Genomic DNA, 21,795 nt, shown 5'->3' on the forward strand with positions numbered 1-21,795 from the left:
GTCCCTTGCGACTTCTTCCAGGGCAGCCGCTGTGAGACTCAGGAAGGGACTTTTTAGGGAGAGTCTTTGAAAGAAATGGATGCTCCCATTCCCCACTCCAACGCCACAGCCCACCCTGTGCGGGTTACCCGGCAACTTCCCAGTTGCTCTTGGTGTTGCTGCAGCAGGGAGGCGGATCTCTCGGCGCCTTTGTGTCACAGCATTCTTATCTGGTAAATGGGGCTAAGAGTATTTTCCCTGCCTACTTCACGGGGCTGTTGGGACAATCACGAACTTGAGCTAAGAAATATACATGTCTAAGGCATTATGATCAGCCAGGTGAGCATTCTGGTGGGTATCTGCTGCTGGGGCTCTCTCAGTCTTCCTCGGGCAGGAGTGCCAAGAGAAAGTTACTCTTTATCCGAGTCTCTCCCGGGGCCCACTCAGGCAGAGCTCCTCCGCGAGGGTTGACCACGACCCGCTCCTCTTGCCCCTCTCCCATTGGCTTTCACCTGCCAGAGGGTCGGCTGCTACAGGCCTCTTAGCCCGTCAATCAGGCCCGCCGAGCTCCGCCCCGCCCCTCCCGTGGGTTTATAACGGGAATTCCCATGGCCCGGGCTCAGGCGTCCAACCTGCTGCCGCCTTGGCCCCGCCGAGCGGAGCTAGCGCCGCGCGCAGAGCACACGCTCGCGCTCCAGCTCGCCTCCTGCGCGGTTCATGACTGTGTCCCCTGGCCGCAGCCTCTGCGAGCCCCCGCCGCGGGACCCCTGCCCGCTTCCCGCCGCCGCGAGGGCCCCGAGCGAAGGAAGGCAGGAAGGGAGGCGTGCTGTGCGCCCCGAGGAGCTCGCGAACTCCGCTCGCTGCCGGCTGCCCGGCCCGGCTGGCACCATGCTGCCCGCGCGCTGCGCCCGCCTGCTCACGCCCCACTTGCTGCTGGTGTTGGTGCAGCTGTGCCCGGCTCACGGCCACCGCACCACAGGCCCCAGGGTAAGTGCGCCCTCAGCTGTGCGCCCACCTGCGGAGGGAGACGAGGTCGTTTCGCCCCTCGTCCCTGGGGGCAGGAGGAGAGGGAAGAGAGATGTCAGAGACCTGTTGTCTTCTGTCTACTACCAGGTCCCCTGCGGGCTTCATTGGTGAAGTTGCTGAAATATATATATTTTTCTCCCTTTGGCGCTCCTCCCCACTCCATTTCCTGCAGCACCATCCCACCCCCGCCCCTGAACTGTCACTGGTGGATTTTCTTTGCAATCTCTTCTCCCCAGCATTTTGCTCAAGACCCTCAGAGGTGCCTCCTGCGTCGGAGAGAAGCTCGCTCTCCGCTCACGTAGGGCTTCCCGGTGGTTTCACGCTGCGCCCGGTCCAGCGTGCTGGCGTTGTTGGCAGGCGGTGGGGGGCGGGGGGTGGGGGTGCAGCTCTGCCTGGAGAGTTTTAGGTTACCCGCGAGCCACACAAGGACCTTGTGTTGTTGTTTTAAAAAGCGATCACTGCTCGTAAAACCCACAGCAGATAATTTTAATGCCCCCTCCTGCCGGGCAGGCTCTGGAAGAGGGTCAGAGGTGGGGTACTGTAAGGAGGTGGGAGGGGAGAGTTGCGCAATGTTCAGGGGTCTCTTCCCCTGGGTTCAGTGCTGGGAGGTTGAATTACTTGTCGAACCTTGGTCTGATTGGAGTTTCTGAACGATATGAAACCTGCCAATTCTGTGCGCAGGACAGACTGTCCAGGGCATTGTAAAATCTCCTGGAACCGACAGCATTGTGTTCATTTCTGGTCTAGATTATCCGCCTCTCCCCCGCCCACCAATTGGTCTAATAAAGAATTTCACTGCCTTAAAACATGTACTGTTAAACCACCTAGTGGTTCTTTTGACCAGACTTAATCCAGGCAATCTCTGGCCAAGCATCAGTTTATGTCAGGGCAATTGCCTCTTAACTGGCAGCCTGAGAGTCCATGTAGCAAGGATCTTTGTGAAAACAAGATTGGTTCAACCAACTTGTGCTTCCTTTCCTGACCATTCTTGGGCCTAGCCCTGTACCACCTGTTCAGATTGCAGGTTGTTTATTCATAGCTTTTGCTATATGAGAATCATCTTTATAGCTGTCGTGTGTAGAGGAAAAGCCTTGCAATGCTTGACAAATCTTAATGACTGCCCAGATGCTGGGTTGATTACATCCAAGCCCAGCTATCACTGTGAGATCAGATTTGCAGCCACTTAGGAAAGAAAAGTGTTTGTCCCCGTGTTGGGCCGGCCCTTGCTTTTATGACCAGATGTGCAACAGCAGCAGTTAAAGTGTAGCAGATTAGATCCAGGGCGTGTCATAAATCCTCGACAGCAGGCATTCCCAAAGCTGGGGCAAGTAAGGGCTCCGGGAGTGACTTTTATGGATGCAGATGAGGATGCCTTTTAAATGAAGCTGCTTGGTTTGATATTAGGACTCGGAGCTCTTAAACTCTGAGGTCAGGCGAGCCATGCGTTCCCTCCAATAATTAGGAACAGTCAAGACAGAGATGCAGACCAGAGCACCCCGACTGAAATCTGGATGGCCGCCCACAGGAGAGTCGAAAGGAGAGAGGCCCTGAGACAAATGGTGGGGGGCTCGTTTGTTTGCTGCTGGGCTTGTCTAGAGTCTCAAGCCATATGGCTCTCCTTCCTGGCCTCCTGGAATCAGAGGAAGCAACTTTTAGGGGAAAGCTAGGGACTTGAGGGGAAAACAGGCACTGTGGTTAGGTTCCTTTCAGCTCCTTTAGTTTATTAATTTGATAGAAGTGATGAACTGTAAGCAGGTATTGCAAATAGGCTGGTGTATGTTCCAGCTGCTTCACTTTCTCTCTCTCCCTCTTTTTTTCCCTCTTTCTCTCTCTCACACCAATAAACACACACACATTGCACCCCCTGCATCTTGGTGTGTTTAGAAAGTACCAAGGAGAAGATGCTGTCTCGAGCATTGGAGCACGTGGTTACCTGGTTGTGTTTATTGATAACAAAAAGAACATTTGGGCTGGGCACTTTTCATGATCTCTTATTCGAACGGGAACAAGAAGGTGGGTCTTTTTAAAGCAATTTTGCAGACGACAAAGTGAGACTCAGAGTGGCCAGTCGACTTGCCTGAACTTCCAGTTTATGTGGATTGAAAGGTTGTGTGCAGCTGTAGTGAGTGTTCATCCAACAAGCGATGCCATTTCTGTTAAAGGAAGAGATGGCTTGATGAGAAATACAGAATCAGGCGAGTCTGCAGAGAAATTATTGATATTTTTTGGTATCTGTATCACTTAAGGGAAATGATTGAATTTCAACCTATCCGCAAAGACTCCAGTTCTTTTCTATGGCTTATTGGTGGCCCTAAAAGTGTAGCTCTGGTTGAGAGCGGCGTCATCGGAAGAGCAGAAACATCTGGCCCTGTGAGCGCTCCTAAGTCTCTTCTGTTAATCTTTTGAGTGACAGAGGCTTAAGGATTGGCATCTTTTCCAGCTGGCTTTCTAGGAAACCAAGAGCATGCCCTTTCAGTTTAACTTTATCTGGCTCACTAATTGAGCTCCCCCGAGGCCCAGACCTCAGTCCTTGCCCCCTTATTTGCTTCCTGCCTTCCTTCATAAAATTCCTGACATTTGTTTGACTCTGAAACCAGCAGCTATCAAGTATCAGATTGGAGGCTATTATGTAGGAAGCACCTGATTTTGGGGTCTCAACTCTGAGCAGCTGCTTGGCTACCTGGGACGTTGCTCAGGATTCTTTTAATTACCGAGGAGGCAGCCGTTTCTTTAATCCTGCACAATTTACTGAAAATGTTTCAGGGGAGGATGGCATGGGGGAGGGGCTCTCCCTGGCTGATGGTGTCTGGCCGATGGTCAAGCCAACTGCCTATCTTTGTTTAATTCTGTGTCTGCCTTGAAGACGGAAAGCTGGATGAAGGCAGGAACGGTTTCTGTCTTGTCCAGGGATGTATCCTCGGAGCTCAGCATGGGGCCAGATCCCTGTAAAGATTTACTTTGTTGATGTTGGTGGAATGAACAAATAAATGCAGATAATGTGTGTTTAAGAGTGATCACGGGTTCCGCTTTGACTGGAAGCAGGAACTAGATTTAAGAAGTGTAAGAAATAGGAGATGATGAGAAGATTAAGAGGTCTGAGTCAGAAATGAATTTTTATTTTTTAAATTTGACAGGCAACATTGTATGTATTTATCTCCTGCAACATGGTATTTTGAAATATATATACATTAACTCTAGCTAATTAATGATTGTGTTAGCTCACGTAATTATCTTTTTTGTGGTGAGAGCACTTAACATCCACTCTTTGCATTTTTCAAGGATACAATAACTTGTCATTAACTATAGTCACTTTGCTATTCAATAAATCTCTTGAATTTATTACTCCTCTCTAACTATAGTTATGTACCCTTTGACCAACCTCTCTCCTTCCCCTCTCCCCTCTTCCTTCCCCAGGCTTTGGTAACCACTGTTCTACCTTCTACTTCTATGAGACCAGTATTTTTCGATTCCACATATGAGTGAGATCATGCAGTGTCTGTCTTTCTGTGCCTGCCTTATTTTACTTAATGTCCTCTAGGTTCATCCATGTTACTGCAAATGACAGGACTTCATTCTTTTCTATGGCTGAATAGTATTCCTTGTGTATATATTCCATATTTTCTCTATCCTTTCATCTGCTGATGGACACCTAGATTGATTTTATGTCTTGGCTATTGTGAACAATGCTGCAATAAACATGGGAGAGCAGATATTTCTTCAACAGACTGATTTCATTTCCTTTGGATAAATGTCCAGCAGTGAGATTGCTGGGTCATATGCTAGTTCTGTTTTTAACTTTTTGAGGAACGTTTTTGCTGTTTCTCATAATGGCTGTACTAATTTACATTCCCACCAACAGTGTGTAAGGACCTCCTTTTCTCCATATCCTTGCCAGCACTCGTTTTTTGTCTTTTTGATAATAAATGGCCATTGTAACTGGAGTGAGGTGGTACCTCATTGTAGTTTGACTGTATTTCCCTGATGATGAGTGATGTTGAGAAGTTTTGAATATACCTATTGGCCATTTGTATGCCTTCTTTCGAGAAATGCCTATTCAGATCTTTTGCCCATTTTTTCATTGCATTTTTTTTTTTTTTTGCTATTGAGTGATTTGAGTTCTCTGTGTACTTTGTATATTAACTCCTTATCAGAGACACAGTTTGTGAATATGTTGTCCCATTCTCTAGGTTATCTCTTTACTTGGTTGTTTTCCTTGCTTTGAGGAAGCTTTTTAGTTTGATATAATTTCATTTGTCTATTTTTGCTTTTGTGGCTTGTGCTTTTGAGGTCCCCAAACCAATGTTGTGGAGCTTTTCCTTTATGTTTTCTTTTAATGGTGTCCTAGTTCGGGATCTTGCATTTAGGTCTTTAATTCACTTGATTGAGTGATTTTTGTATATGGTGAGAGGTAAGGGTCTAGTTTCATTCTTCTGCATGTGCATATCCAGTTTTCCTAACACCAATGATTGAAGACTGTTGTTTCCCAATTGTGTGTTTTTGGTACCTTTGTTGAAATCAGTTGGCTGTAAATGTGTGAATTTATTTTTGGGCTCTGTGTTCTGTTCCATTGGTCTATGTGTCTGTTTTTATGCCAGTACCTTGCTGTCTTGGTTCTACAGCTTTGTAGTTTATTTTGAAGTCAAATAGTGTGATGCCTCCACTTTGTTCTTATTACTTTTTACTTTGCTTTGGCTATTCGGGGTCTTTTGTGGTTCTACAAAAATTTTAGGATTTTTTTTTTCTATTTCTGTGAAGAACATCTTGGTATTTTGATAGGGATTACGCTGAATCTGTAGATTGCTTTGGGAAGTATAGGTATTTTCCCTACATTTGTTTTTCCAATTCATGAACATGACATCTCTTTCCATTCATTTGTGTATTCTTCAACCTGAAACTGATTTCTTAAATGTTTTAGGTATTTGTTATTTCTTCTCTTGCCTCCTGATCACTTGATTCATACTTCAAAACCCAGGAACTTTTCTACAGAGCATTCTTTTGCTTAGGAACGATTACTCTCTTCTTTGAACAACTTCTATACCTGGTCCACTTGTATTCTAACTTCTCTTAATCCTCCTCCAGTGAGCACCTTAATATCAGGCCACATCTTCATCTTCTTAGCACTAGGTTGCCCCTTTAGCACTTCATGCATGATCTGTTTTGTTAAATGGACAAATCTGCAAGCCCCTTGAGGGCAGAATAGAGATCTCATTCATCAGGGTGCTTGTGACGTTGTGAAGCATTCTGTAACTATATATTGTAATGAAGTGGACTGCATAATGATGTCCAACCTGGACCCCTGCTGTCGTTTAAATCTGAAATTGGTTACTTAGAAACTGGCTTTTCCGTCTTTGGGTTTTTGTTCTTTGTTTAAAAATAAGCATGTTTGGTAGTTACCAAAGGTTGGGAGAAGAGAGACTGAACAAGCAAATCTGAAGAGGGAAATGGGCTTTATAGCTCCTCCCCAATCTTTTTTCATATCTTGCCTTTGCCAAGAGTGAAGCAGCTTCTAAACGGTTCCCTTCCACTTGACTAGCCCACCCCAGCATCTGCTCCAGGGTGGGTCCTTGTGTCTGCCTAGATGCTCTTCCTATTATATGTGCGCCTGACAAGAATCCTTGTTTTTCATATGGGGGGATTTAGCTGAAGTGCTACTCAAGTGTTAGGCCAAGGATCAAATTTAAACATTTTGGTAGAGCTGACATGTGAAATTTATAGAAACAACATTGAGGAGGACAGGAAGAGGAAACAATAATCTTAGAATCTCCAGGAAATGCAATCAAAATAGAAAAGAATTGTTATGATCTCATTATCTTCTGAAGTTGAGTATTCACATTACTTATAGCCCAGCAATTCCACTCCGGCTATATGTGCCCCAGAGAAACTCATGTCCAGCAGGTCACCTGTGAAACTATGTTCATAATATCACATAGCTGGAAAGAGCCCAAATTCTCATCAGTGGGAGGGCAGATGAGTAAACTGTGATGAATTCACAGTGTAAAATTATACTCAGCCAAAACAAGTGAACAACAGTGACATACAAAAATATGAGTAAGTCTTGGCAATACGATATTAAGTGAAAGAAAATTACCAAAAGATGTAGCGTGGCATTTTAAAAATAAACTTATAACTAAAATTAAAAAAAAACCTTTTTAGGAATACATACAGCTACAAAAAATGCTATGAAAAGCAAAGTAAAGTAATGATGCATACAGATTCAGAGTGAAGTTAGGGTGAGGCAGGGAGATAGAGTGGGTAAAACCATATGGTTGGTGTGGGTTGGTGTCGATACTCTACCTTTTTGGGGGAGAGGGAAGATGAGTTTAAAGGCATTTGTCCACTATTCAAGATCTAATAGCTGACAAAAAAGTGGGCCCTGTATAAACCAGTGTTGACTGTGTCATGAGCCAAAGATTATAATTAATTCAATTCTTTGCATGTGAAGTCAAACAAACAAAAAATCCCGGAGTAAGGGACTCCTTTCTTGCCACATCTGCTTCCTCCTTCCCCTTTGAAGATGTGCATGTGGCTGTATCTGAAATAACCCCACTGGGGAGGGATTTTGGCTTTTAGACCCTGAGCAGACCCAGGCCCTGGCATAAATGTCTGCATCAGGTGGCCTAAGGGCTCATTTGTAAAGCTAAGCTGGCAGTGGGCAATGTCCCTTTTCCTTGCTCAGGGTGATCCACCCTGCAGAGTGGAGGTGTTCATGAGCTGATGCTTGGGTTAGGAACCTTATTTGTCACTGGGGCCTGTGGATGGAGGTAGTGTCTGGGTTAGGGGAAAGCATGTTTCTAGTTTGATGCCTGGCATTTTAAAAATAAATACCAGAACTTGGCTGCACTGGTATGCAGGGCCCACATTTTTATCAGCTATTAGATCTTGAATAACGGACAAACGCCTTTAAATCTATTCTCCCTCTCCCCCAAAAAGGTAGAGTATCAACACCAACCCACACCAACCATATGGTTTTACTCACTCAATCCCCCTGCCTCACCCTAACTTCACCCTGAATCTGTATCCATCATTACTTTACTTTGCTTTTCATAGCATTTTGTTGTAGCTGTATGTATTCCTAACCTCCTCTCACCCCCTTTTGCAGGAGCTGGGGATGGGATGCATGGTCCTGCTTAGCAGGTACAGAGCACTCTTTCTCTCTGGGCCACATAGAGATTTATTGTCTAGGCAGCCAAGTTCTGGTATTGCTGCTAGTGGTGGAGGATGTCAGTGTGGAGGGCCTGGAGGGCCCCCTCCTTCCATGTTTGGGGAGGACAAAGGTTGAGTTGCAGATGAGAAATCAATCGGAGCTGCTTCTGAGGCCTGCCAAAAAGGTTTAGCATTGTACGGTATGTGCTCTGCATGAGTCATGAGTCACTGAGTGGTTCAGAGATTGGATCTCCATGAATCACTTCCAACTGTCCCCATGAAGACCCCAAAGCAACATAGGTCACTATACGGTTTTCTTTTGTATCCAACATCATTCTGAATTCAGTTGCTAGATCATAAAATAATCTTACCTTTGGCCACAGCTAAGCTTATTAGGTATGGAGTTCTGCATGCTTCCTGGGCGTCACCTTGGTTGATGTCAGCATCCTTTTTTTAAGTCAGAGTTGGGCAGCCTCTTTAAGGCAGGGAAGGCAGCTCTCGTCTCAGTAGAGCATTTCCTACCACCAGGAAGCACTGGGACTGAGCAAGATTCCATGAGGTCAGGCATAAAGTGTTTTGAAACCTGACAAATTACCTACAGATGTGAACAACTATACCTCACCTCCTTAAAAATTGTTTTACTCTACAGTGTTGATTGGATTCTATAAGATAAGGGCTGAAAGCTTTTTTTGTTTTTTTGAGTATTGACAATGGAGAAAAATTGGACCTACTTCCCAGAACGCTTTATTTTTAGAACTAGATATGCATTCTAAGGCAGTGCTGGGAATTTTAAGTAATTTTTATGGATGTTCATTGTGCATTGATTCTTGAAACTTCTGCCAAGCTCCTGGGGAGAGGACACACACTAGATAATAAGTAAAAGATAGAGATGGGAAGTGTTACAAAAGGACATGCATCACTGCTTCACTTCCTCCTTCCACAGTGCCAGTGACCTGCTTAAAAACGATGCCAGTGACTTCAGCTTTCCACAAGGATGGACATGTTTTGAACCTGCACTGTCCAATATTAGCCACATGTGGCTATTGAACATTTGAAATATGGTTAGTACACCAAGGACCTGAATTTTAAATTAAATCAAATTAATGTAAACATGAATGTTAATAGCCACATGTAGTTGGTGGCTAACATATTGACAGTGCTGGACTCTGACCAGTGTGTCCAACCTTACCTTCTGCTGGACACCCTCATGTGCCCCAGACCTCAGCAGGGCTGAACCATTATACTTCCTGATCTCTCCTTCCTTCCCCATTTCTGTCTGTCAGAATCCTGCCCATCATTCAAAATGTTCAGATGCTACCTCCACACAGTCCTCTTAGATTGGTCCCAGGAAGAATTCTCTCAGTCCCCTTTAAGCAAAGAATCATTTGCTTACCCCTATGATGGCATGTATCGCCATCTTCCCTGTATCCCAGCCAACCAGGAGCAGCCTCAGCATAGGCTCAGAGGCAGACAGACTCAAGTGTAAGTCTGGCTCTGCTGTTGGGCACCTGGGCTAGTAATTTGGCCTCTTAGGTCCTCAGTATCCTTATTTGTCCAATGGAGGTCACAGCACTTCTGTTCCAGGGTGGTGGGAAAAATGGATGAAATAGATGATGTGCCTTGTATTAACTTTCTATTGCTGCTATGACAAATGAACACAAACTTAGTGGCTTAAACAACACAAATTTTTAAAGATCAGAAGGCTGACATGGCTCTTAATGGGCTAAAAAATCAGCAGGACTGAGTTTCTTTCTGGAGCTCTAGCAGAGAATCTGTTTTCTTACCTTTTCCAGCCTCTAGAATCTGCCTGCATTCTTTGGCTTGTGGCCCCTTCCACCTTCAAAGCTAGGTGGCCAATGGTTGGCCAAATCTTTCCTCTTGTTGCCAGGGTCTCTCTGGTTCTGACTTTTCTGTGTCCCTCTTTGCCATTTAAGAACTCTTATGATTACACTGGGCCCACCCAGATAATCCAGACTAATCTCCTTGTTTTAAGTTTATCTGAACAGAACAAACCTCCTTGCCTTGTAACATAGCATTATTAGGATTAGCACATGGGCATTTTTGTTGGGGGCGTTATTCTGCCTACTACATTCATTAAGGGCCTACAGTGCCTGGCTCATAGAAAGTGCTTACAATTGAGGCCATTATTATGACCAGCATCTGTTAGGTTTTTTCCTTTAGGGTAGGAGCCTCTTGATGATGAAGTCACATAATTTTCTTTATACACTCCATCCTGCCCAAAAGCAGGTGCTTAGTAAATGTTCATTGAATAATATAATTTTCAATAAAGGTAGATGACTTCTTCCCTTGTAAAGATATATTGGATAGTGAAAAGAAGTAAAATACAAAAAAGGGAAGAGATGGTCCCTTTTAGGCAAAAAAGAAAGTTGGTTTATGTATTGAAAAATTAGGTAGATTATATGTCATGCTATTAGTGGTAGTGATCCTGTTCAATTTCCAAGAGATACATTTTGGTAACTATTAACACAATTTTGTTTACAATGAGTGTCTTTTAATCTTAGAGCAAAATGATAAAGATTAAAATATTCGTGATTGAAAAATGCCCCCTAAACCTGTCTCAGTCCAGCCTAATTCCTGAGTCACCCTGAGATTCAGTCTACATCTGACACAATTGGCCTGTATTCATGTTCGGCTAACTTTTAGGGCTAGTAACTATTAGTACCAGGACTGCTCATTTTCAGCATGCTTTAAGCTCAGACTGCTTTAATGGAGAGTTTTCAATTAACCTCAGCAGGACATAACTTTAAAAAATATATTTATTGCTGCTGGTGGGAATATAAATTAGTATGATAACTTTGTAGAATTACGATTGAAGCTGTACACACTCTTTGACCTTGTAATTCTGCTCTGGTACACACCCTGGAGAAACTCTAATGTTTATGAAGAGATATGTTCAAGACTGCTCATAGCAGTATTTTCTGGTGGTGGTAAAACAGTGGAAATTAGCTAAATGACCATCAACAGAAGAATGGAAAAATAAATTATAGTATATACAAATAATAGACTATTACACAGCACTGAAAATGACTAATCTAAAGCTGTACTCATTATTGTAGACCAATTTCATAATGAAAATGTTGCATGAAAAAGGCAAACTGCAGAATAATACATCATGCTGTTATTTACATAAAGGTTGAAAGCATGCAAAAGCTATGTTGTTTAGATGTAAAATAATGTAAGATAAAATTAAGGGCAGTGATGAATGCCGTGTGGAGCTCAGGTTAACGGGTAAGTAGGGCAACTGGAATATGTCAGAGGGGACACTTAGAAGGCTTGGATTGAATGGTAATATTGTTTGTCTTTAAATTAGGTGGTGAACACACAGATTCTTAAATTCCTTTTTGTATATATTAAAGTAATACATTATATGTTTTTCCTAAAATATTAAAATACATTTAGATAGATCACAAACAGGGTTTAAGAACAAACATTAAAAGTGATGCTTCTGGAAGGGGTTCTCTGCTGCATGAAGCTGAGCATGTCTTTCTTTTCCTCTGAAGGACAGGCTCAGGGATGTTTAATCAAAGTTTCAATTCCTCTTCCCTCCCTAATCCCTGGACTGTATCTGCTGGCCCCTCCCTTTTACCCTCTGGAAGCCCTGAGGCCACGCCCCTCCCCTGAGCTCAGGGCCAGGAGAGGCTGCTGTTCCCTTCTCCTATGCCTGCCAGCGTTAGTGCTCCAGTCTGTCCTCCCTGGGCCTCTGCTTGCCTGTTGTCCTTGCCCTCCCTGGATGTTCATGAATGAGGTTCATCATCTTCTCCAAGTTATTGGCCATCGGTTTAAGATTTCCAAAGTTGGAAAATAAGAATACAGGATGCTCAGGTAAATTGGAATTTCAGATCAACAACAAATTATGTTTTAGTGTAAGTATGACCCACATAAAAAATTATTCATTGTTTATCTGAAATTGAAGTTGAACTTAGTATCTTGTATTGTACCTGCCAATCCTACATTAGTTCCTTTTCATTCATTCTTTCTTTTGTTATTATACTTTAAGTTCTGGGGTACATGTGCAGAATGTGCAGTTTGTTATGTAGTTATACACGTGCCATGGTGGTTTACTGCATCTATCACCCAGTCATCTCCAGGGTATTTTTTTTTTTTTTTTTTGAGATGGAATCTCCCTCTGTTACCCAGGCTGGAGTGCAGTGGCGCGATCTAAACTCACTGCAACCTCCGCCTTCTGGGTTCAAGCAATTCTCCTGCCTCAGCCTCCAGAGTAGCTGGGATTACAGGTGCCTGCCACCGCGCTCAGCTAATTTTTTTTGTAATTTTTAGTAGAGACGGGATTTCACTCTCTTGGCCAGGCTGGTCTTGAACTCCTGACCTCATGATCCACCCACCTCGGCCTCCAAAGTGCTGGGATTACAGGCGTAAGCCACCGTGCCTGGCCTAGTTCATTTTCTTTTGTAAATTACCTGCTCAGGGTTTCTGCTAATTTAAAAAATGGGGATGGTAAGTTTTTAAAAAAATACTAAAGATATTAATCTGTTTTTCTGTCCAGTCTGGCAAATGTCTTTCTCAGCATGTTATATGAAAAGACCAGGGGTTCAGTCCACTAAATTTTACATCTTTATATGGCTAATTATTGTTGTAGTTTCTATCTTTGGTGTCAGGCTGAGAAAGGCCTTCTACTAAGATTATAGAAATTAAGGTAGATTAATTTCTAAAGACTTGGGTTGCACAAGCAGCAACAAATGCATGACACACAGGTCACCTATTAACGTTTGCTGTGAGTTTATGTAGGATTTTCTGAATGAAACTTCTTAATGTAATTCTTTGGAGAGCACGCTTGTTCCATGCTTCAGAAATTTCCAGTAACATGCAGAAAGAATGTATGCCAACTGGAAGATTCTGTGACGGTAATTGGGGAAATTTATGTAAAACATGTTGGTAAGCAAGCTGTATTGGAAATGATGCTAAAACTTTGGCAAGAGACTTAGACTCTCCTTCATCTTTGGGTCTCATCTAGTTATTAACATTTTTGTTATAGTTATGAAAACTTCCAAATATACACAAAAGGAGAGAATAGTATTTTACGTTTTAGTGCTAATCGGGAGGTTTTTTGAATGTAACTATAGATTTGCTTTTTGTGTGATCTTTGGTATAATTTATATCACAGCACTTTGGAAGGCTGTGGTGGGTGGATCACAAGGTCAGAAACTCGAGACCAGCCTGGCCAATATGGTGAAACCCTGTTTCTACTAAAAATACAAAAATTAGCCAAGCGTGATAGGTAGCACATGCATGTAGTCCCAGCTACTCAGGAGGCTGAGGCAGGAGAATTGGTGGAACTCCGGAGGCAGAGGTTGCAGTGAGCCAAGATTGTGCCATTGCACTCCGGCCTGGGCAACAGAGTGAGACTCCATCTCAAAAAAAAAAAAAAAAAGAAAAGAAAAAAAGGAAAAATAATGCATTTTGAACTGGCTTATACAGTGAAGGAGATTCATTGGCTCAAGTAGCAGAAGGTACAGAGGTAGACAGGCGCCATGGGCTGAATTCTGTCTCCTCCAAATTCATATAAAGTCTCAACCCCTAGTGCCCTGGAATGTGATTGTATTTGGAGATAGGGCCTTGATGAAGCAATTAAGTGGAAATGAGGCCGTTAGGGTGGGCCCTAATGCAGTCTGACTGGTGCGTTGTAAGAAGAGGAGATTAGAACACACAGAGAAAAACTAGGGACTTGATTGCCCCATAATGAGGCAGCGAGAGGGTAGCCATCTGCAAGCTAAGGAGAGAGGCCTCAGAGGAGACCAACCCTGCTAGCACCTTGATCTTGAACTTCCAGCCTCCAGAACTGTGAGAAAATAATTTCTGTTGTTTAAGCCACTCAGTCTGTGGTATTTTGTTATGGCAGCCCTAGCAAGCGAATACAGTGCTTTTCAGGAGTGGTTTGATTCAGTGGCTCAGTAGCATCATCAAATATTCAGTGCCTTTATGTAGCTCCCCTCTGCCTTGTGTGGTGTATGTTTTATCCCAAGCCTTTTGTCATGGGGACAAATGGCGGCAGCAGTTCCATCCTTCCTATCTAAACATCATCCTTTTTAAAAGAGGGAAAAGAGAATTGACTTCTCTCTCAGAAGGGGGAGAGTCTTCATTCCTAGATGGTCTCAGAAAACTTAGCCATTCTTTTAACCAATCCCTTCGGCCAAGAGAATGCCATGCTGTGAGTGACTTGGGCCCAGGTTCCTTAGATCAATCACTGTGGCAGGGGTGGGAGATAGGATTACCCATTTCTGGGACAAGGGGTCAGGTTAATCCTGTTAACTTCTCCTGACCACATGGCCACCGGACAAGGAGAGTGGAAGGGATGCTGGAGCAACAAGCACAGGATTTGTGTTGGGATCTGTGACATTTGGTGACAAGTGGAATGGTGGGGTGGGCTGTGTGGTGAGAAGGGTGCTGGACATGGATGATCAAAGCCCAGAGAGGGGGCTTCCCTCTTACTGAGTGATCAGTTGCTTCATCTATTAGAGGATTAAATGACCTTCCAGGATCCTCCCAGTGCAGATGTTCCAAGAGTTGAAGCTGACAGGAAAAAGGGAACATAAAAGGAGTTTGGAAAATTTCAGAATAGAATAGGTAGGCCATGTGAAGAGATTCCAGAAAGCCCCAAAATGAGGAGAATAGGCTCACAGTTGAAAGATTCTCATAAACGCCTTCATTCTACACGTTTAAGGACTGTCCCCAGTGCACTTGGCCAGCTAGTGGCAGAGCCTGGGCCAGATATTAGATATGTCCGTGTATTGCTCTGTGCATGCCTTTTCCTTTCAAAGATGTCCTGGCACACTTGGAAAAGTGGCGCAATTCCAGCTGAGGGGAAGAAATAGCTTGAATTTTTGTAGAAGATTGTGTTTCCAAGTTGGCTTTGGCCAATTCACCAATTTTCAGTGGTTGGGAAAGGTGACCAAAACCTCAGGACATGTGGAACTTTCCCCGTCCTTGCCACCTGACTACGCATGCATTTCATAGCATTCTCATTTCCTGAAAAGGAGTGAGTTTCTGTTTTCCATCAGTGTTGAAGGTTCAGCTAGGAAATGTGAAGCAGAGCTGATAGAACAAGTAGACAGCGATTCTGTTTGAAGAAGTAAAGGTAGATCTTGGTGTAGGACCCTTGATGCTGGTTAATAGCAATGAGATCAATGTAAACATTCACCCAACTGAAGGGCAAATGATCTGGAGCAGTGAGAGCATGTTTGATGGTCGGCATGATAGTTTCCTGGGAGGCTTTTAAAATCAATACTCGTCTTGAGAGTAGAAGTAGAAACCCTTTGTTTTGTTGAGGAGGGTCTGAAAGTGGCCAGGGCTCTCCTTCTTTGGATACTTTCTCCCTGCCTTTCTGCCAGTGACTTCAGAACGCCTTAGGGAAAATTGACAGCCTGAATGAACAGGGGTCAGGATGCATCATTCCATCCTTCTAGTCTTCTCCCTGGCCTTGAGGACCATGTACCTATTCCTGGTGGTATGGCATTATATTTTCTCTCCCTTCATCAAGGTAGAGCCTTGGGAAAAGACTGGACTCACAGGCTTGGTCCCAATATTGTTGATTCCCAGTTTTTACCTTTCTCTCTCTTTCCTTCCCTTCCTTCCTTCCTTTTTTTCTCCTCTCCTCTCCTTCCATTTCTTTCCTTTTTTTGAGACAGGGTCTTATTCTGTTGCCTAAGCTAGAGTGCAGTGGTACAGTTGAACTCTTGGGGCTCACATGATCCTAATGCCTTAGCCTCCTGAGTAGCTTGAACTACAGGTGTGCCTCCACACCTGGCTAATTTTAAAATTTTTTGTAGAGACACAGTCTTGCTATATTGTCTAGGCTGGTCTTGAACTCTTGGGCTCAAGCAATCTTCCTCCCTCACCTTCCCAAAGGTCTGGGATTACAGGTGTGAGCCAGTGTACTCGGCCCCCCAGTGTGTGCCTTTCCTTAAAGCTGAATCTACTTTGAGAATGAAATACACCTCCCATCTCATTGCTGGATGGTAGAAGAAGGCTGAGCTGATATCATTTGACTAGCTGCCTGCTTTCTGCCTACCTAGAGGGCAATGTAGCATAGTGGCTGGGTTCAGAGAGACTTGGGATTAGTTCTCTTTCTCAGAAAAGCCACTTTCTAGCTCTGCCACTTTTTAGCTATGTGTTCTTGGGCAAATGAACTAAGCTCCATGCTTGAGCTTCTTCTTCTATAAAAGAAAGATATTATTTAACTTACTGGGTAATTGAGGAGTTCAAATGAAGTAATGGCAGGAAGCTCAATAAATGTTAACTATTCACAAAAAATAGCTGTAACAAGAAAATACGAGAGATTCATGTAAGAATCCAAAATTAGATTTCCCCCTTGGAATTAAAGGTTAAAAAAAAAGTCCCATCAATACATTGACGATTTATAATCCATGGTTCTATTCCTTTTTGTTTAAAAATAAAGCTCATTTTGTGTGTGTGTGTGTGCAGTAAATCAAATTCCTTCACTTTCCCAACCTGATATAGGTCAGGAGGATCCTCTTAAGTGAAGTCAGTGGAGGGAAGATGCTCCTTGGCATGGTCTTCCTCCATGTGCCATGTGGCTATGGCTTCTCTTCCAGGCAACTAGACACTCTGTGTTTCTTGAAATCTTCTTTCGTTTTCCCTTTTCCTGGCATGGTAGGCTGTTTTCCTGACTTTGGCAACTAAAGGAAGCTTGAGTAGGCCTGATTATCTTCCCCATGTTTCTTTAAGACTGTGAGAAATAGGAAGTCTGTAAGACTGTGAGAAACAGTTTTGCCATTAGGAAGTAAGTGGAAGGTCCTGCCAATTGATGGGCCCTCCTATGATTTCTGGGGTCAGGATTAGGTTAGTGACTGTCCGATATGTTCCCAGATCTGATCCAGGAACATTCCATGTAGCTAGAGGGGCAGTGCCTGGCTTTTCTGACCCCCTCGTCCTCTCAACCCATATGAGCCTTCCCTTTGTCTGGGGGTTGGAAAGCCAATAAGGGCAGAGCCCATTGTGTGCCCAGACACCATCCCCCCAGGTCTCTTTCAGAACTGCAGTTCAGACACAAAAACTCCTTGCTGTTAGCATGACTTCCTGGAGAAATATTTCCAGATAAGGGGGTTGGGCCAGCCACACCTACTTTTTTCTTCTAAGTACTTTTAATTTGTATATTTGGACCATTTATATTTAAAGTGATAATTGATGTAATTGAATTGCTATCTACTATATTTGCTACTGTTTTCTACTTACTGCTCTTATTCTTTGTGCCTTTTTTTTTGTCTTCCACTCTTTTTTTCTGCCAGTTTTATTTTTAACTGAGCATTTTAAAAGATTTAATTTTCTCTTTTCTTACTGTAGCAATTATATTTAAAAAAAAAAAAGAAACCTTTTCAAAATGATTGCCCCAGAGTTTGCAACAAACATTTTTAGCTAATCCAAGTCCTCTTTCAAAGTAACATTATACTTCTTCATGGGTAGTGCAAGTACCTTACAACAAAGTATTCCTAATTCCTCTCTCTTGTCCCTTATATCATTCTGTCATTTATTTAACTTATATGTAAGCTATAATCATGGACTACATTGCTGTTAATATCATTTTGAAAAAACTATTATCTGTTAAATCAATTGAGAATACAATAAATAAAAGTTTTAATTTTGCCACTTATTCTTTCTCTAATGCTCTTTCTTTATGTATATCTGAGTTTCTAACCTGTTTTTTTCCTTTTCTCTGAAGAACTTCTTTTAACATTTCTTACAAGGCAGGTCTACTGGCGACAAGTTCCCTCAGTTTTTGCTTGTCTGAGAGTCTATACTCCATCACTTTTAAAGGATAATTTCGCAAAATACAGAATTCTAGGTTGGTGACTTTTTCCCTCAACATTTTAAGTATTTCACCACATTCCATTCTTCCTTGCATGGTTTCTGAAGATAAGTTGGATATAATTCTTATCTTTGCTCTTCTATAGGTAAGGTGTATTTTCCTCTGGCTTCTTTCAAGACTTTATCTTTGTTTTTTTTTTTTTTGTTTTTGCAGTTTTTTTTTCAATTATCTAGTTTGGTGTTCTCTCTGAGCTTTCTGGATCTGTGGTCTGGTGTCTGGCGTGAATTTTGGGGAAATTCTCAGTCACTATTGCTTCAAATAATTCTTCCGTTTCTTTCTTTCTTCTCCTTTTGGTATTCCCATTATACATGTTATACCTTTTGTGGTTGTCCCAAAGTTCTTGGATATTTGATTCTGGTTTTTTCTTCCAGTCTTTTTTCTGTTTGCTTTTCAGTTTTGGAAGTTTCTATTGCCATATTCTCAAGCTCAGAGAGTCTTTCCTCTGCTATGTCCAGTCTACTAATGAGCCCATCAAAGGAATTCTTCATTTCTGTTACAGTGTTTTTGATCTCTTGCATTTCTGATTCGTTCTCAGAATTTCCATTTCTCTGTTTATATTACCCATCTGTTCTTGTATGTTGTTTACCTTTTCCATTAGAGCCCTTAACATATTAATCATAGTTTAAAATAAATTCCTGAACTAATAATTCCAACATCTCAGCCATGTTTTTCTGGTACTGATACTTGCTCTATCTCTTCAAACTGTGTGTGTGTGTGTTTTGCCTTCTAGTATGCCCTGTAATTTTTTGTTGAAAGCCAGTCATGATGTATTGGGTAAAAGGACTTGTGGTAAATAGGCCTTTAGTGATGTAGTGGTAAGGTGTAGGGGAAGGGGAAGCATCCTATAGTCCTGTGATTAGGTCTCAGCCTGTGTCCTTGGACTGTGAACTTCATAAATGCTTCTCAGTATTTTCCCCCACCTTAGGTGGAACATGATGGCTAGGGTGGGCTGGAGTTTATTTCCCTTTTCCCAGGTACGTTAGGCTCTGATAAAATCCCAACACATTAGCCTCTGATAAAATAGTTTCTCCTGAAGGCAAAGGCCTTGCTAAGGGGACGGAATGTTCTGCTCTATTTCAAATGGCTGCCTTCCCCCTCTTCCTGCTGGAAGGTTGGGATCTGTGTCTCTACCCAAGTTTCATGTTCAATTGTAATCCCCAGTGTTGGAGGTGGGGCCTGGTGGCAGGTGATTGGATCATGGGGTTGGATTCTTTATGAGTGATTTATCACCACACCTTTGGTACCATTCTTGTGACAGAGTTCTCATGAGATCTGGTTGTTTAAAAGTGTGTGGCACCTCCCCCGTCTGGCTCTCTTCCTCCTGCTCCAACTTTGTAAGACATGCCTGCTTCCCTTTTGCCTTCTGCCGTGATTGTAGGTTTCCTGAGGCCTCTCCAGAAGTAGATGCCACTATGATTCCTGCAGAACTATGAGCCAATTATACATTTTTTCTTCATGAATTATCCAGCCCCAGACATTTCTTTATAGCAATGTGAGAATTGACTAATACAAAGGGCAAGGAGATTTTTCTCTGACATTCACTGTGAGAACTGGGTAGAGCTCCTGGAGGTAAAACTCACTAATGTGTGGAGGTCCCCCTAAGTCTAGGTCCACTTGTAGTTTTTGACTCTCACATTTGTCCCTGTTGAGCCTCTGGCAGGTTGTCAGTTACAGTTTAGGCTTTCCTACTTAACTGTTGAGGTTTAGATACCAGTTTAGGTTTTCTTACTACAATGGTTCTTGTGGAGGTTTCTGCCCTGGTAAGCTGTGATTCTCTGTATCTACCTCTCTCCCCAGTTTTGGGGGCAGTGGTTTGCCCTGTGAAATGAGAGTTGTTGATTTTCTGTTTGTTCAGCTTTTTACTTGTTGTTAGGATGGAGTGGAGGCTTCCAAGCTTCTTACGTACTCACCATACCTATTTCTATTCACTCCAGACAAACACAAATAGAGTGTGCTCAGTGGTGGATTATGGAAACTTCGTCACGTTCCTGCTCAGCTGGCTGTGCTTTGCAAAAGTTGTCAATGAGGAGGGAGGCCTAGGAAGAGAGGGGGAAGGGCCACCTGTGCCTCCTAGAGCCAGCCATGTGGGAAGCAGCCACTCAGCTGCTTAGTTCTTATGGGATGTAGCTGAGGGTAGGGAGTGTGCGCCATTTATTTTACCTTTTCACATTGACGCTCCTAGCAAAGAGCCTGGCATAGAGCTAGTGTTTTCTGCTGTTCAAATCAACACATTCTACAAATATTTATTGCGCTACTGCTATGTGCCAGCTAGTGTCTAGGCACTGGGAAGCAAAATACAACAGGGAATGAGATAGTCCCTTGTTTATGGAGCAGTACATAACGGACAACACTTATAACACTTACCTTACTCTTATGTGCCAGGTACTTTTCTAAGCCCTTTGCACATACTAATTCATCTTATTCTGATGACAAAGGCGTTATTATAATCCCTTTTACAGATGAGGAACTGAGACACACACAGGTTCATTGACCTGAGATGCTTACTTCAGGCAGCAGGATGTTTACTCATAGCTTAATAATATTCTGGAAAGTGTCAAGAAGACAAACATGTTCTTGCCTGTCCCCAGCACCCAAAGGCTCTCCCCTTCTGTTAATTTTGAAAAACCTGATAACCAGGCATTCCCTATTGATAAAACAAGGTGAATTGCACTTCTCCATCCTTGTGCTTGCCACAGCTGATTAAGCTCATGACCACATGCCACAATGGCCTGATCTAGCATGACCTTTAGTCATGCCAGCCTGTAACTGGCCATTATTAGCAAAATCTTATACTTTTCTTCAAGGATAGATTTTTCTTACCCTCTTCTTCTTGTTTTTGAGTTGGAGCTGTTCATCTACTGACATGAAATTGGGAATCTCAACTGGGCAGGTGCAGTTCTAGAAAGATGATGTCCAATTCCATAGAAGACCAAGTCTTAAGGGTCACATGCAACTGCTATACCATGTGATGAAATTTAAAATGAGAGATTTCTTTTCTTAGCTCTTTCTCTCATACTCAGGAGATATCCAGGAAGATGAAGAGAAGTGCTACAGAACTTCCAAGAGTGCTGTAGTCCAAGAGGGTCCAAAGAGAAAGACAGGTTGGATTGCTAAGATGCATTTCTGCTCTGACCATCTTTGCCTTAGGGCCTGAAGCACAGCTCTAAAGAGGAGGTGCATTTTGATTCATTCCCTCACACCCTGGTTCAGTCTTTGACTCATTCATTCATTCTCTCGTTGTGGATATTCTAATTTCTGCAAGTTATACTGTAAATATTCTTGGGGATGGAACTCTCTGAGATGGTCTGGGAATTACTAATTTAGTGATGGCACACATCTTCACATTGTCCCTCAGCCTTCATGTAGTGCTGGCCCAGTTGCTTCCAAGATTTCATGAGCTGGCCTATGATGGGGCTGTGGGAAGCAAGGAGGAAGTTGTGTTTGCATCTGATCCAGAAAAACCCGAGTTAAAAATATTCTGATTCCTATTAGAGTAGGACATCTTAGGGAGCAATTTGACAAAAGTCTGAGAAAGAATATATTTTGCCAGACTGAAGAATTGTGCAAGTGCATATTGCAAAAGGCTTTGTCCTGTGCCTTTTTTTTTCAAATGCACAAGAAGCTGTTCAGTGGTGCACACACCACCCTGCTGGGAAATGGGGACTTGTCAGCTGGCAAAATTCCATGATGCATTGGGAGAGAGAAATTCAGTGCATTCTGTGGTGGCTTTTTGCCCGCCACCATCTTAAGATGTCTATTGTAGGAAACATCTGTTGTTTTGGTCT

At 43.0% G+C, this 21,795-nt stretch overlaps 1 protein-coding gene across 4 annotated transcripts in view; it reads left to right on the plus strand.

Moving 5' to 3' along the window:
- Positions 1–600: 600 nt before the first annotated feature.
- The window catches only part of SMOC1 (SPARC related modular calcium binding 1), a 149,289-nt gene continuing 128,094 nt past the window's right edge, over positions 601–21,795 (plus strand). For all 4 annotated transcript variants that reach the window (XM_021675051.2, XM_064374986.1, XM_021675049.2 and 1 more), the window contains exon 1: positions 601–966. In XM_021675051.2, the coding sequence (XP_021530726.2) occupies positions 697–966 (270 nt within the window). In that variant the 5' untranslated portion in view covers positions 601–696. The remainder of the gene's footprint in view (positions 967–21,795) is intronic.

The sequence above is a fragment of the Aotus nancymaae genome, unplaced genomic scaffold (assembly GCF_030222135.1).
Source record: "Aotus nancymaae isolate 86718 unplaced genomic scaffold, 86718_ANA_hifiasm-v0.15.2.pri h1tg000011l, whole genome shotgun sequence".
NCBI lineage: Eukaryota > Metazoa > Chordata > Mammalia > Primates > Aotidae > Aotus > Aotus nancymaae.